General features: G+C 39.3%; 1 protein-coding gene across 8 annotated transcripts in view; it reads left to right on the forward strand.

Moving 5' to 3' along the window:
* Positions 1–17,382, forward strand: part of CLUAP1 (clusterin associated protein 1) — a 94,072-nt gene that overhangs the window by 24,845 nt on the left and 51,845 nt on the right. For all 8 annotated transcript variants that reach the window (XM_068908797.1, XM_068908793.1, XM_068908794.1 and 5 more), the window contains exons 4-5: positions 2,605–2,784; positions 3,911–4,006. In XM_068908797.1, the coding sequence (XP_068764898.1) occupies positions 2,605–2,784; positions 3,911–4,006 (276 nt within the window). The remainder of the gene's footprint in view (positions 1–2,604; positions 2,785–3,910; positions 4,007–17,382) is intronic.

Consider the following 17,382-nt stretch of genomic DNA (forward strand, 5'->3'; position numbering starts at 1 on the left):
CCTGCTCTTGGTATGGACTCCCTGGGCTGGGTGCTTTACAGGTCTGTGTCAGGGCACCAAAACCAGCAAATGCTCAGCAACAGGGATGGCTGTTGAAACTGAAGAAGGCTCTCTGGGGCTGAACTATTAGTCTTTTCTTTGAATGCCCTAGTGGTAATGTGCAGGGAGCTCTTACATGCCCAAGAATGTGTTAGTAGAGAGCAGTGAAACACAGCACTATATTGCAAAAATATTTATAAAAAAAACAATCTTTTGGGAGCGGAGGGGATAAATTGCAGGGTTTGTTGCTTGTGTGGTGTATCTGTAGTTCTGAGTCCTGGAACTACTCTTGTTGTTTGAATCTTCTTGTCAGAACCTAATGATTTTGAGTGGCTTGGAGAAGAGTAAGATCAGTCTGACCGTTTGTAGTTTTGTCTGTGCTTCATTTGCCTGGTAGGAAGGTAAATCTGCCTGGTACCTCTGACTCCTGTGGTCGTCTGTGACTTGAATTAATCAATTGGTAGAAAGTTTTAACGTAATAGGAAAGATGTGGACACACTGGAGAAGGAAAGACAAAAGTGCTCATCCTACCCTTTGGTTGACAATAACTTGTGCATTAGGTGGTATAGTTTTCCCTCCGACCCCCAACACACGCATGAAACTAGGATGGAACTGTAAAAATCCACCAACCTTCAAGGTTCCCCAGAAAGAGGAACATAACGCAACAACAGTGGCAGTGAAACAGTGCAGCGTTACTCTGTGGATCAGGCAGGAACCATTCACGTTTCTGGCTTTATCGCTGTTTACTGAGGCTCCGTTTTGCATCCAAAATTTGGCTCTGTAGCAATAGTAAGACATCTTAAAATAAAGCAAACTTTCTGCCTATCAATGCCATTCTGCAGTATATTTTAAATTATCTTTTGTATTGCATTGTGGTAATCTGACATTCAGAATAGGTGGGGGTGATTTTTTTTCAATGATACTTTAAAACCACTCAGAGTTGTTATAAAATAGGTGACCAAGGCTCACGTTTTCCAGACATGAAGTTACCTGCTCAAACAAGCAGAAACCTTATGTCAATCTGAAAAATATACATACTAGCATGTGTATTTTTACCTTTTTTGTTTTTCCGAGCAGTCTTTGAGTGGAAAACACTTTTTCCTTTTTATTAGACATTGATTTTTCTCTCTTGGGGTTGAATGAAATTGAAATTGGAATTCCTGTCTTTAACAGCATGCTTTATAATGTGGTGTATTAGGCTCCTTTGTGTAGAAGTTAACAGTTTCTGTCAATTTAATGTCATGCTTCTCTTAAATTTTGTACCTACTGCTTCTACAGGTAGTTTTTTAGATTCCTTCTACTGAAAAAACGTGAAGGAGAGCATATCTGGCTCTCTAATTTGTGCATTGGTTAATGCAAGGTCATACTGGTCAAATTTTTCAAAAGTGACCAGGTATTTTTGTGCCTTAAGTCTTGTACTCCCCCCAGTCAGGGTATACAACATCAGTAATCTTTCTGGAAGTTTTGACTTCACTTTTTAGCTGTCTTCCTCTATTCAGGAAGCACAAGTATAGTCAGTTTTCTCTGCTGTGTTGAAATTTTATGCGAGAAAGAAGTAAGAGTGAAACGCTTCTGAAAAATGGAGAAATCTGACTGTAAAGTCACAAAGCTCGGCAAGATGTGTAAGAAAAGATGTGGGCCTGCAACTTTTCGCTAAGTTGCTTTTTTTCCTTTAAAAGCTGGAGCTAAATCTGTTGTTTGAGATGTGGTCCTTGGTCCTTTGTCCCTTTAGTTTCACAGGGAATTTTCCTGCAGTAAATTACTCGGTGAAGGTCAGTGCAGAGCGGACAAAACTTGTACCACGTTAATGATTGAATCTTGGGCTTTTGTGAAGTTTTACCTGCTGTTTGCTCTTGGCTCTTTGTGGCTGTCCATCTGTAGCATAATCTTGTCAGGAATTTCAAGAACTGCATTTGTGTCCTATCTGCGACAGATGTGTAGTTTCTGCTATGCTAACTTTTCTTTCCCCTTAGTATTTTCAAGTATAAAAAGATAATGTTTTAATTCTTAATGGCATTTCCTTACCCCTTTGCCTGTGCTTTTCAGGCCTGGAAGAAAAGGGATCCAAGCCACTAATGTCAAAGCAGGGAATAATTTGAAAGAAACAATAAAATATCATTCTGCAGGTACTCCTGGAAAAGAAGATAGTTAATTTAGGATAATTGAACTTATTCTTGTAACTCATTAAGGGTGAAATTTACCCCTGTGCAGCATCAGCACAAGACCTGAGCAGCACTTAACATTCCACTTAAATTTAATTTGAATTTAAGTGGTGTACAGGGTTTTTGCTGATCTTCACACAGGGAAGAATTAATGGATAGTTTGAGTGTTTTCATTCTGATAATTATCTGGAAATATTTCTGACATACAGAAAGTGCATGTATATCAGAAGGTTTTCTTTTAGAAACATCAGTGACGTGTTTTAGACAAACGTGTTTCCAAACAACAAATTTTATTTCTGTAAAGCAGAGCATGGTGCCCCAAAAAAGTGCTTTTGAATGAAGTGTGAATACATAAATGAAGATCCTGTTCTCTGTGACATAGTAATTTCTTTCTTTCCGAAAGGCTACCAAAGCTCACATCAAGCTCAACACTAAGAAGCTTTACCAGGCAGATGGCTATGCAGTGAAGGAACTGTTAAAGATCACCTCTGTGCTTTACAGTGCCATGAATACCAAAGGAATGGAGCACACAGAAGTGAATGAGGAAGACAGCAGCAAGTTCAAGTTTGATCTTGGCTCAAAAGTAAGGAAAATTTGGACTCTTTATTTTGGCTGGGGGGGGGGTTGTGCTAGCTTATGAAAAACAAATCTATTTTCTGTCTGAAACTTAAATAGAGAATGTCCTCACAAGGGAATTGCTATGACTTAATTGTATTTTTACCTCGAACCTTCTGCAGTTGAATTTGTGTACTCTGACTTGTTTAATCTCTGTGTCGTCTTGACCAGCAGCATAGTACAAAGCAACAATGGCATGATACTGGTCATCTTTGTTTCGGAGCGCTATTGAAATTGTGGAAATTGGAGTAGGCCAGAGGAGATAATATTTCCAACCTATTAACCTTATTTTAAGGAGGAAGCTTGCACAATACTGACTGAAATATGTTTTTCAACCAGTTTGCTTTGAAGGAAAAGGGAATCTTTGTATTGTCATAACAGACATCAAAGCTGTTCAGGCTCTTAAAATAAAATCCTTCTACAGCTATTACGAAAGAGTCTTAAATAAATTGAGTCCCTGTTACTGCTTGTTGTTAATTTGTTTGCACCTTTTCTACCTTTTGATATTTTTAGTCTGTGTTTCTTTTATAGCTATATTATCTCATATCTGTTTGTTAGGCAATAATATTACTTTTCTTGGAAAAAATGGCAGTACCACAAAGAGATTTTCCTATAAGAAGAATTTGTGTATGTTTGTGTAAAATATGTTGTGTCTCTTGAAAGAAAGTACTTGATTAAATCATGAAAAAACCACTTCTGGAGTATCAAAAAACATTACCTATGCAATGTGTTAGCCATTGGAATGTATGCTTTGTCCTTTTGCTCATGAAAACTAAGAAGTTTGCCTTAGGCAGTTGTTGATTGGTGTTACCCAGGGCAGAGGCAAAATGAAAGTTTTGAGGAGTTTTTCTGTTGGCCTGATGTGATTAGGGTTTCACCTAGGAGTAGATGGAGCCTACTCTAGGACATTAGTAAGATCAAGAGACGGGCTCACTTTGATTCAGTGGACAACTCCCTCAATGTTACAGCAGTGTTTCAGTGACTGTGCTGACCCCCTATGTCATTTTAACATCAAAATGGGGAAAATCTGTTTGGATTGTCTTTGTGTTGTCGGGGTTCTCTTCTGCTATTCAGTGCTGTTGCTGTGTTTCCAGGTTGCTGATCTGAAGGCAGCTAGACAGCTTGCTTCTGAAATCACCTCCAAAGGAGCAAGTTTGTATGACTTACTTGGCAAAGAAGTTGAACTAAGGGTAAGTACGCCCTGGAGAGTGTGTAAGATCTTGTGTTCACTGGATGCTGCAAAGGAATAAGGGGAAACAAGTATGAGTAGCTGTTTTTAATAGCTGTATCTAAAATGAAGATTTTGTGAGTTAAAGGAAGGGATTGGAAAGTTTGCCTTTCCTTCCCACCCGTATTAGTACTTGCATTGCAGTAAGTCTGAGAGGAGAACAGTTCAGCATTTTCCCTTCAGAAAGAAACTGAAATACTCTCTGTAAAATCATTTAGAAACATTAACGCTATATGTGTGCTTTAGCAGTGGGGATAGATATGTCCTAAAAGATAAATGGATGATTATGCATTTAGATAACTAAAAGCATAGGCTGTTTATTTCTGTTACAGTAGCTGAGGGCCTCATAGACCTGTAGGTACATATTGTTTAGCTGAGTTGTAAAATCACAAGCTATTGCATGAAATTGGAGAAGTGTGATTGAACGCTCGTATTTGCCAATAAGTCTTTCAATTATTTTCTTAAATACATTTATCTGTGGTGCCAGAGGTTACTTTTTTTTTTTTTTTAAACTGATAACGGACATTAAACCCTGAATGTTCTAGCATTGTTCTTAGCAATCTTCAGATTTGCAATATCTGAGCTGTAGAAAGTGCACCCTGTAATTTACGAGTAGCAGACTGCATACCTTGATAGTTAATGCTCCCAGGTTCTTGTTTGAGTGTAAGTGTTTCAAAGGGTAGATGACGTTCAGAGAAGATTATCTGTGGAGCGTTGCCTTTTCTGCTTGATATGTTAGTCAGCACGTGAAGAATCATTGAGATAAGTAAGAGCTTCCATGCAACCACTTCTCATTGGGCCTGTTAAATAGGCGTCCATTGAAGATTTCTTAAAGTTGCAATTTCTAAAAGGGCAGGATTTATTATATCCTGTAGAGAGCATGTTTCTCATGGTATAATGACTGACTGCTAGCTAACCTAGTTAGGGCTAGCTAACCTTGTATAGGTACGTACTTTATATTTTACGTGGGGGTTTGACAAAGTGAACTTGTTATCTTTAAGAAATCCAGTCTTGGGAAAGATGACCTTTGCTTCTGTCTCATTAGCTATGGGTTTATATCCTAAAGGCACAAGGTGACACTATGACAGCACAGTGAGAACTTCCAGAGAGCAGCAGAAGAGACTTTCATGGTCTGTTCCTGATGATTTGTTACTGGTTCCAGCCTCGGAGCGAAACTGAAGAACCCATTTCTGGCTCATGTGTTAAACACAAAGTTTGGTACATAGCGTGTGGCTAGTTTGAGACTTGTCCATTTGGCAACAAAGTTTTCTTGTTAAAAGCCATGAGGTTGCAAAAACTAATTTTTCAATTGACTTTGAGTTTTCTTTTTTTTAAATTATAAGCAACCTTTTTATTTTTTTATTTCATTGCTCTGTGCTTTCCTTTACAAAGATTACCACTGTGGTGTGGTTGCTGGATTTTTGTGGAGGCTGGGAGGGTTGTTTTTTGTTTTATTTTTTAAAAGTGACTCTGAATACTTGCGCTGCCTTTGAAAAAGAAAGGGACACAACTTAGTGGTAGCTATTTCCTTTTTAGAACTGAATCATGCCTGTGATTCGTCGGCTACTGCATATGGGAATGCAGTGGATATGGTCTTTCTGATTGCTGTGTCTTCATGACTCATTCTACTGAATGGATGTTGTAAAATGGGTAGTAGAAAAGCACTTTCACAGTGGCTGATTTTTAGTTGGGATCTCTTTATTTTACTTTTTAAGGAAAGTTTATTTAATCACTTAAAGAATATATGAACTGATAGCAAGGCTTGAAGAACATGATTTCCATTAGTAACAGGAAGTTTCTTTAATGAATACATAGCTGCTGCTGTTAATATTTGTGGTGTCTAAAACTGCCATTTTGTGAAAATATTTCTGAGCCACACATTGGAAAAAGTGATCTAAAAACGAATCAAATTCCAAGTTTTTTGCAGACCATTTGTACTAGGAAGTAATCAAGGTGTTGGTCAATTTTATTGGCTTTGGCACTGTCATGCTGCTTGTTGCTCTGGGAAAAAGAGAGTGTATGGTAAACTTAGGACAGGATATTTGTTGAATGTAACCTGATATATTAGAAGATTTCATCCTTCTAGTTTTCCTGTGCAAATATTTTAAAATAATTAGGAGCTTATAGGAGTACCGAGCTCTGCCTTTCACTTAAAATATGAAACCTGGTTATCTGATGAGGCTTAGGGCCAAATGCTTTGGGTCCTGTTCCCCCCCATTACTGTTAAATCTGATAAAGCCCAAGGAAGTCAGTGGCATTAAAATTCTTTGCAGTAGCCGATATTGAGGACAGTAAGGAACTGCTCCATTTCAGTTCACGCTGTCTTCCTGGGGTTCTTCATAGATGTTGTGCTCTTTAGGTTCGCAGGGATGTGATCCTGTGTTTGCTCTTCTCCATCCCATTCCAGGTGAGCAGAAATAGAAGAAAGAACTGTCATTAATTCTGGCTTTGCGTAGGGAATTAGAACTTTGTCTCTATATGTCAAATTAGTTGTCATTAATCTAAGGTTACTTTTATTATTTTTTAATTTGGAGATTATTGATTTCCATTGCTTATTTTCTTTGGGTGTTGCATGGCAAAGTAATTCACACAATAAATTGCGTTGGCAGAGGGATTGTGCTATGAAAGGGCAGGAGGAGAGCAATATGGTTTATTTGCTCATTATATTTTATGTCCTGAAACCTGCTGCATATATTAAAATGTATTGACAGCTGTGATGTTGTTTTAATGAGTTTTAAAACATGATAGTTCTATATTCTTTGCACTGCTGCACCTCTTATTTCCAATCCGTCCATTTCAAGGATTGCTGCCGAGGATATGTCTCACTTCTGTCCTGAATGAAGGATACTTTAATTTCCTATAACTGTAAAGGGAAATAACAGCATTTGGCCCTGATGGGTTGAATTGGTCTGTTTTCATTGTTTCCCTTCAGCAGCTTTTGGGGAAAGATCACTGCAGAAAAGTGAACTAAAGTTTTCATTCTTATTTCTTTGAGAAATATCGAGTCTAACTTGCGTCACAACCTCTACGTTCTTTATTGAAACTTTTTTTGCACGTATCTTGTGTAGAGATTGTGTCGAAAAGCCTATACCTAAGATAAATCTTAGTCATGGGATATTTTACTTTTTAATAAATTATTTTTTGAATGAAAACAAATTTCAGCTAGAGCAGAGCAGAATATATTGAACAAGGGAATGTTTCTAATAGGTGTATCATAGATACATATTGATATTAGTATGTCTGTGCACTTATTGGTTAGGACTTAAGCCTGTATGCATTTTCTTGGAAATGCAGTACTGTGACTTTCTGGTTCCTTTTAAATAGATCATTTCCAGGTTGAATATATGGTTCTAATATATACATAAACTACTTTCAACACAGATAATCTACAATGTAAAAAAAACCCTTCAATTTCAAAACGGTAGAGGAAGCAAAACCTGCAAGTATTTATTTGCTGAATTCAGACTATGATGCTGTTGGTTAAGATTTAGAGCAGGGGAGGGGGGAAACAAACCAAAAGCTATACTATTTTCATACAGCAAAAATCACATATGTCATTTTTAGTTTAAACAAGAAGTCAGATTTGATATTTAAAAACAAGAGTAAAGCATTTCCTGAAGCAGTAGAAAGCTGAAATGTGAAGAGAAACCATTTGGTTCTAGCCTGCAGGTAGGTTAAAAAGATTTCCTTTCTCCCGACTGCTGTCCACAGATCCCATATCAATGGGATACCAGCTTGCACAGTGGGCTGTGGAGGGGGAGAAGTACGGGAGCTGCATATGAATTGTTATGGCTGTGCCACCCATAGGTGCTAGGTGCGAACTTGGTGCGGTTAACTGTGGGGAGCAATTCAATGCTAGGAAGAAAGAGCTGAAGAGCCTTATTTGATGAGAGAATCGTTGGAGTTGAATGTGGAATTGCACTGAAGTTGCTGGGATGTCTTTTTTTTTCTTTGTTTTCCTAGAACAACTGTAAATGAGCACAGCATAGGTTATTGGTGTCCTGTGGCAGTGCAATGTGCAAGAGACAATTTTTATTTCACAACCCACTTAACCCTTATGTTTTGCAAGGTGTTTTGCAGTTTGAAGTCTTGATGGTCTATGTCGTAAAACATAGAAATTGGAAAATAGGAATTCATGGAGTCTGAATATGCTGGTTCCTAACAATCTAATTGTTTCTCCATATGTAAAATCATTCTAATTTTGATATATGCATTAGGATTGTAGTGGACTTGATGAATGAATTTTGGCAGAATACAGTGAGATCCCCAGCTGAAAAGCAAATTCTATGCACAAAGGTGTGCGTGTGTTCATCTTCAGTGTTTCGTTGTGCTTCCAGTGGGACTTTCTCTGTATTGTATAACTATGTGGTCTTGATTTTCAGAGTACGTACTTCCAGTTTTGGATGATTAACTATACACCTTGAGTTTTCGCTTTCTTTAAGCTGTTTTCTAATTTTCTTTTCTTTGATGGGGAAGGGGGATTTGATTTGGATTTTGGGTAGAGATGGGAAACTTTATTTGGGTTTTTTCTTTTTTCTTTTTTTTTTTCCCCCTCTCTCTATATGCAGTATTTTCAGTATTTAGGATGATTAAAAATAGAAGTTGAAATTACCAGTGCTGCTATTAAGCCTGTTAAGCCCCTCCACCCAAAAAAAATGCGTCAATGTAGCTAATGTTGGTAGTTACAGTCACTTTGGTAGTCATGTGTGGTGGCTGACTCTGGACTTGCACAGCTAACTGCTACAGTCTTGTAAACAGCCAAGAGATGTTAGAAAATCAGCAATCTGCTGTATTTGTGTAACAGCTGGTGATAGGTCATTTGTGGGGGAAATGGCAAGCTGGATGTTGTGGGGAGGAGGGAAATGATGAGGTGATCCAGAAAAATTAAATAGCTTGAAATAAAGCAGTAATGACTTTCAAGGTTGGCTGTGATCAGTTGAGGAAGGACGCTCCTGCATGACCATGCACTGAACATTTGAAATCCAAAAGGAAAAATTAATATCTATTTCCAACACCTCAGCTAAGCTGCCTGACTCTGAGAGCCTGCCACTTTGCATCTGCCAGAGGTCCTGTAGACATATTAGCAGGAGCCTGTCAAGAAGCAGCCTTGCTTAGACTTGCTGAATTATTAGATGCAGTGAGATAATGAAGCAAAAAAATCCCCGAATAAAACTGCTTCTGAGCTGATGGCAGGCATAAAGAATTCTGACCTTTTCAAGGTTGATTTCATTTTATTTACCTCTTAATTAGATCTAAGCTGTGTAAAATCAAAGAAGGGTGAAAATAGTCTTTCTTCTGATGTAGCTTGCTCATGCTGAAGGTGGGTGACAAAGTGGGTCTCTATTTTAATCTTACTCTTGGCACTTACTCCTTTTAGACCTTGAACAAACCGTTTAGTCCCTGTTTATCCTTGTGTGTAAGTAAAATAATTTCTGTAGTTCTGTAGATTAAAGTTTTTAACAGCCACATAAAGGATTTATGGAGGAGCAATTTAAAAATAAGTGCAGGGTGTTGCTCTAATTGTTACGAGTGCACACAGTATAAGCTTGTTCCAAAACCTATGAAACTCATTGGGAACCTCTTTATAGACTTCAATGTGTAAAATATTTGAATTAAACTCTTAAGAGAGCCAGAGGCACTTAGATCCAGCTGTGGGATCGAAAAGATAGTTGCAGGGAAAAGAGTTGCCACTAAAGACATTTAACTTTTTGATTAAAGAGCCCTTGTTCTCTGTGTCTCCGCCACTCATGCTGATCAGGCAGATCACTGCCTGCCTCTCTTTATAAGGTATGGCTATGTGTTTGAGTGACAGCTGCGTTCTTCAGTACTCCTTGAAAATTAACCACAGAAGTTAGTTTATTTGTAACATTGGAAACATTTTCCATCTGCCAAATGTTAGTTCTGGGCGTTAGATACTGCTGTGGGGAGTCTGATAAAATAATTTCTCTCATTTCGTGTGTTTTGGTTGCATAGTTGCCACGTGCAAAGAAAATTACTTCTAGTGAAAATTTCTAACTTGAAATTGCCAGGATTCTGGAGAACCGCCTAGTGTACTTCCTGTCTTTTGAACTATCCTGCTTCAACCTGAAACCTGAATTGTCAGCTTTGAGGCAAGAGGCTTATTTCAAAGTGGGAAACCAAAATGGAACTCCTAGTAGAAATTAACTTGCAGTTGTAAAATATAGTTGAACTGATAGTACCCCATATTTTAGATTGCTTTAAGTAAAACCATGGTTATATGTTGTGTGGATACTTAGGTAACAAAGGATTTTGTAGTGAAATTTCCATTAATATTGGGCTTGCATCGTCTATAAATTGGCAGGTGGCACATTTCTGTTACAGTTTGAGGACCAGTTATTTCAGTGCATTGATGACTTTGTCAACTAGATGGAAAATCTGAATGCTTGTAGCTCAGATCTAGGTTATTTTGAAAACCCTTTCTAGCTTGGCTGGAAAGGTCATGTTCAAACCATCTTCTATATGTCACAAAATTTGTCAAAAACTATATGACTGTGCAAGAAATTCCACTTTCGTCTAAATCACAAACACTGAGGTTTTTGTTGCTTGTTATTCCTAATTGTCCTTCAGACGCAAAGTCAAAACCATGTCAAAATCTTAATTACACCAGAGCAAAATGTGCTGACTTGAACTGCCTTTGTTTCTGCTTGACAGGGGCCATGCAGTATTTCTGTCTTTGGGATGCTTGGAGCAGCTTCGCTGGCTGGTTAAGCTTTGCTGAGAGTAAAAGCCTGAGTCGTGTGGCAGTGTTTGCTAAAGTCAAAGGCTTGATGCACATTAGAAGATTAAACTGTCTCTTCGCATGATATTGCTGCATTCACAATACCTGCTCCTAGTTATGCTGCAGCTTTGCGTGGTGTCTTTGGACATCTTTTAGGTCTGAAAGGTGTTACTGAAGACTATATTCTTTTGTTGCTTATTTTTCCTGAGGAAATTGCAAGCCTCCCTGAAGTGTGTGGGGTTTTTTGTTTTTTTTTAATATATTATCTAGCAATGAAAAGAAGTGCTATTTCTAACACTTGTTACAGGAGAACGTAGATAAAGAGGAGATGCTCAAAGGAGGGTTTTTTTTTTTTTCTCCTTTGCCTCACAGGATGTTTTGCCTTTTTGACGACCCTGCTATTTTCTCCTTATTTGAGAACAAAAGACAAACTTCCACCTGTCTGTGCTGCCCAAGGACATATTTGGCTGTGTGTATTAGGAAATTTGTTCACAAGTGTAGCTTTTCATTTGCTAGGAGGAAAATGCTCATTCTTTTCTTGCCAGATGGCGGAAGAGACTTAGCAAACTACTTACTTGGTAAGGGCCTGTGGTCCAAGTAACATCCTGTAAAGTCCTGTGGACTAATCTGAGCTCTATCAATGTAACATGCCATGAAGCCTTGCAAGAAGTAGGCTGAAGATGAGATTCTTGAGGGATGTAAGAAGATACAGGTACAGCCAACTCGAGCATGTACTTACATATGTGCTGGAGTTTGTGAACTAAGGGTAGTTCAGTGAAATTGGCTATTGAAATAGGAGACGAACTGACAGCCTGGAGATCTGTATTGGGGGCAAGAGGGGAAAGAGAGCAGTATAACTTCACGCCTGTCAGAAATTTCTGAGGGGTGTGTGTGTGCTTTTTTTTTTCCTTGCTTTACAGTTCAGCAGTCTGCATGCTAGTATTTATTAGGGGTTTATTCTCTTCTAAGGCATATGTTTAGATTCCTTCTTACCCAGCTGGGCAGACCTTCTGATTCTTTTTGGTCTGTCTGCAGAAAAGTCACTCATGTTAAAACCTTAAGCTTCCCAATTGGTTTTCTGTCTCAGATTCTCTTCTTGTAGCATACTTTTTAAACATCATGACAGCTAGGGAAGTTTCAGACACTGTCTTTGATTGAGGACTCTGCATAGCTGAGTAGGGAAATGTCTCTGTGGAGTCACTTTGTGGACTGCTGAGATGAGCGTACAAGAAAGCAGCATAGCTTTATGGGAGTCTGGAGGCAGCAAAACTTCTCAATTATTTTGAGCTTTAATCTCTTGAGGAAGAAAATAAGCCGTTAGGAAGTATCGGGATCCTTCAGAACGTCTTGATTATTTTTAATGTCCCTCCTGTACCTTCCTGTTTAGACGTAACTATGCCTAATGATCCATTCCCTGTTTTGGCCAAATGTAATCCCGGTGTTTATTAACAAACTCCCTGGTTAATAAACTCTCCAAAAGGAGAGTTTTATTGCCTGCCTAGAGAGCAGTAGTTGCAAAAATCTATCTGAAGGGAGTGTGGGATGTAATAGATCCTGGATTAAGACTGAGGGCAATGGGAAGTAGCCATGAGGAGGGAGCTCCTCTGTATGCATGAGGCTTATGAGCTCCTGAGACAACCAGCAAGGATTTAGCCTATGATCAAAAAATGTTTGGTGCAAAGACTGGCAAACGGAGGGGAAAAAAGATTTCGTTTCTTGTCCTTATAACAAAAAAAAGTGTTTAGAAGCCTCTGCTAGACCTCATGCACATGAATGTATACGTATATTACATCACCATTCAGCATGAGTGACTTGTGAGCTGGTCAAGCTAAATTGCTTGTCTTGCTTCCTTACTTCAGTTCAGAAGATATGTATATTTATTTATCTGCAAGTCAAGCATGTAGGAAGTCGGTGAATTTGTTTGTGGTTCACTGGGATGGAAACCATTGCCAGTTGAAAAATGGCTCTTCAGCCTGCCAGCTTCATTGGGCATATTTACAGAACAATTTTTTACGGTAATGGCTCCTAATTGTTAACCAAGCATGAAGTTCCTAGAGGGGAAAAAAATCTCAGTAATAGAAGTGGGAGGGTGCGTTTGCAGAAATGGTAATGTCTTCCTTCTCTCACTTTTTGAGGCTAGTAAGTACATTTGACTTTTCCACACGGTGACAATACTGTGCAACAAGGCAGGATGTGAGTTTAGGTTGGCTTGGGTGTTCCGTGTTAACGCTGGGGAACAGGGAGACAGGAGTATCGGCAGCGGCCTAATGAAGTTGGAATGAGTTACCCCACTCGGGGGCATCGCTCTTGCACATTAGCATGGTCGCACAACAGCAAGACGACGCAAGGTAGCTAGCGCAGTCCATGCCCATGCCCTAGTTCACGTCACAGCAACTCCCGCACACAGACAAGTGCTTGCATCGCTGCTGCTTCCTTGACAACTGACTGACTTTAAGAGAAGCTCTTCAGGAGAAGGCCAAGTGATTGTACAGCTCTTACGTCTGAAATTTAAGTTAAATGAGTCCCTGAAAGTGCTTCTAGATTTCAGAATGGGAAAACCTTTCCCTCCCCAACCTATTTCCCCTGCTGCAGATACAAGGCCATGTTCTCGGGCACTTGCAGCATTTATCTTTCATGTGAAAGTTCTGAATGGGGTTGTAACATCATCCACATGATAGAAAAGCTACAGTGTACCCAGAAAGTGCTGTTTGCTGTTACCAGTTTCTGCTAGGGCCGTGATCACATGGTGCCTTCAGAGGAAGACTAATCTTGACGCTCTCCCGGTGCTTGGTCTGTGGAGCCCATATCATACTTGACAACATCCTGGTTCCCTCTGTAGCGTTTACTGCTAAATCCTGATGCTTTTGGAGAGTTTTGAATCGTCTTCTCAACTGTTTTAATTGTCCATATAAACTATTTCTTGACTTATAATTGATACTGTAAGTGGGCTAAAACCCAAACTTTTAGAAGCTTTTTTTAGCTGTTTTTCTTGCTTTGTGTTCAGGAAGATGCCAAATACATACTATGCTCTTGTAAGCTGCCATACAGGTGCCTAGTACCATTTGAGATGTCTGAGGGGTGTCCAAGACATTTGAAAAGGACTGGCAAATATAATATAGGGATCAGGGCTTCCCTGTACCACCTGGAAGATGATAGTGGATGCCTCAGGCAATTGAGGCCCCTATATTTTAGCATCTGTTTTAGATGCATACCATAAGAGGTAGTATACTTAAAATATAAGTATTCCTTAATGATCCTAGTGGGGCAGAGAAGCCCATGTGTTAAGGGGGAAGGAGCATCAGTGATAGCCATTCACTGAAGAGCAGAGCAGGAAGTTTAAGGTGGCAGAGCTTTGTGGAGCAGGCCTTCAGGGACAGGGAGGGTCCAGTGCTGCTTTTCTACCCTTCATATTTCAAACAACTTTTTTACGTTTAGCTGGGTATTAGGGAGTAGAGCTGCAAGAGGGTTTGATCAGGTTATCATCTCTCTGCTTGCATCTGACAGGATGCTTTTTGGTGAGTGATGTAGAGCTCCTGGTTAGTTGCACCAGTTGCTTTGTTATCCTTTGGCAGAAAAAAATCTGTACTGTGACAGTAAACTGCACGCTGAGAGAATAGGGTGTTTTGTGTCCTGCATTAGTCTGACTTTTCCAGTAAGAGCTAAATGGTGGCAGAGGCAGTGAGTGGGCCAGCATCGCTGTTCCAAGGCTCACTGCTGACCTGATTCTTGCGGACAGAGCCTCAGCGCTTCTGCTGTGAAGATCAACTGCAGCCTTCTCCCTCGCTGGTTTTTGGCCCAAAGGACCATCCCTCAGTGTGGGTGCAGGCTTGAGACAAGTAAATTCTTTAGACAGGTGGAGGTTTGAAGGTTTAAGATCAGTGTTATTCCCTGAAACGACTGCAGGGCAATATTGCTTAAGGGAATTTATCTTCACTTCTGATGCCAAAACTGGTGTGACTTGGGCAGAGCAGCCTTCCATATCCTATGGGGAATGTCCCGTCAGGCTGTGCTCTGTTCTGCTTAATTGGGTAGTCAGCTGGTCTCTGAGTGGGAACCTTTCTTGCTTTCTAATGAAATTCTCTTTTCCAAAGAAAACAAAGGTTTTTTTTTTTTTTTCCTAGTCTAAACCAGCCATCTACTTTGTTAGTTCTTCCAATTGGCTGTGTCTAAAGGTGAGATTCAAAACTTGGCAGAATTAAAATTTCAGCCCTTCCATACAGCACCAAATATTAGTCAAACCAGAAAGGATGAAAAAATTGCCAGCGAATAGTGTCTCTTGTGTGCTTTTATGTGTTTTCTGTAATAATTGTCAACTTTAGTTCATCAGAAATAATTTTACACTTGGCTTCCCTGACTCTCTTTTTAATCAGTATTTATTGTGTAAAACTGTAGCTGTGGACCTCTTGGACACTTTGAACAGGAAGCACTGGTAAGTGGTAAACAGATTGCTCATGAATATTTCTCTGTTTCTGTGTATGTTTGTTTTCTTAAGCTGTAATTATCAGGCGTAGTCCTAAATTGTTCTGCTTCTTACCTCCTCTTACTTCAGTAATTTTTTTTCTATATTTTTCATCTCTCTCGAGAACTCTATTTTTAATGCTTAATTTAAAGGAAATCTCCTGTGTATTCTGATTAGTACACTTAATTGCAAAGAGTACATTACTTCAAAAGGAAATGAACAAGGCCATATTTTTCAGCTCAGTTTCATTTGCATGCTTTTTTTGAGCACAAGGAGTTATGAGTACAGTCAATGACAATGTAATACCTGGTATTTGGATGGAAGTGGAAAATTGGTTTTGCCTTCACATATACACTCCGTTTGTATTCATAAATGTAAGCACAAATGGGGAGCCTCTATGTAAAGCCAGATTTTGAAAATCTCAGTTGTCATCTTGCTGAATATAGACTACTTAGCGATAAATATCAGTGATGATGACTAGAACCGGAGAAGAACATACTTTATTTGCTCATCTGGGCAGTCAGATTGTCAAAGTGGGTGTGTGATATTAAATTAATAACCTACTGTTTAAAATAACCTACTTTGATATTTTAAAGTAAACTTTTTTCCTAGCGTGCTGGTAACTTTTATCATTATTGTTTTATTTTATGTTATTTCTGTTCTTTGCCAGGCTTATTAATGTAGGCTACCTTCCTTTTAATCCTCTTCTGCATGGCCAATTGCAGGGTCCTTTCTGAAAAGAGATATTAAAACTAAAAGCTTCCTCTTGAAGAGTATTTGTAGGAGAACAGAAAGTGACCCAGTGACAGATATTCAGGAAAACTGGAAAAAAGTTGTGTGGGTGGTTTTGGTTTTTGTTTTTTTTTTTTTTTTACAACAGCTTTGTTGCTTGCAAATTACAATTTCTTTATTTTTCCATTGAGATTGAGTACCGACTTACATGTACTACTCTGAAGAGTCACAATCAGGTTGGTGGTAATTGTTGATAGCAATGAGTGAAAAATATGCATGTGCCAGTTTAGTTTTTTGGGGGGAGGAGGAAAGAGTTGTACGTGCGCAGAAGCTGACATGCCACTTGGATTCACTTGCCTGTCTGCTGGGGTGCCGGGAGGTTAACTGCACTGACCTTCTTGCTGTTCAGTCAGGCCCTGATCCTGCAAACAGGTCTGAAAATGCAGATCTCCGCTTTTGTACTGCTCTTGATCAGCCTGACGAATTTTCGTGAGCAGGCCTGACTGGACAACTGAGCTTTGCTCAAGAAATTGTTAGGAATTTCTGCACAAAGACTGTGGTCTGTATGTGAGACTTAGATGGAAGGCAGAGGAGGAAACCATGTTATACTTGCATAAATGATTCTAACTTAAAATGGTAGATTCTCAGAAGTATATCTAAAACAGTAGATCTAAATATTTTAGATCTAAATTTATATTAAATCAAACTTATGTCTAAAGCGGTTACCCTGATCTGGCACCGACTGTAGTGACTTGGGCATGTTCTGTGGGTGTTTTACCAGGTTACTAGAAGGAAATTGGCAACGGGGTTATTTCTAATTAAAACCTGAGAGGTCCTTGCTGTTTCTTCTATCTCTTTTGAAAATGGGAAGGAAAATCATTTCCTTTCTCCTGCTGAGTGATGAACTATTTTGTCTGAAATATGTTCGCTCTGTAGGAGAGAGCTCTCTGTTGCCCTCGGAAGAACTGAGGATAATGGGGAGGGCAGCATCTCCAGCAGGCAGAGCCTTGGCTTCCATTTCAGTGTCTGTGCATCTTTTCTCAGGGAAAATCATCACAAAGAAATAGGCATTTGACTGAGCTTGTATATACATGGTATTCTCCTAACATCTACTGAGATGCGTTATTTTTGTTCAGTCTTCCTCCAAAAGTGCCTACCTGTGGAGTTATATGAAGAGACAACCAAACATATTCCTCCACCTTATATTCATCCAAATTAACTTTCTGCTGCTTGGAGCTTATATTTCTGTGTGGGTGGGGGAACGTTCACAAGCACTTCAGGCAGTATAAGCTGTCGCTGCCACCAACAGATGTAGCTCCTGTCACTGTCCCCAACAGAATATTTCTCCTGCTTCCTCCCTTGTGCCAAAAAAAGTGTTTGTGCAGCATGGAGTAGGCTGCTTCAGGGA

This window comes from Struthio camelus, chromosome 15 (assembly GCF_040807025.1).
Source record: "Struthio camelus isolate bStrCam1 chromosome 15, bStrCam1.hap1, whole genome shotgun sequence".
Classification (NCBI taxonomy): Eukaryota; Metazoa; Chordata; class Aves; order Struthioniformes; family Struthionidae; genus Struthio; species Struthio camelus.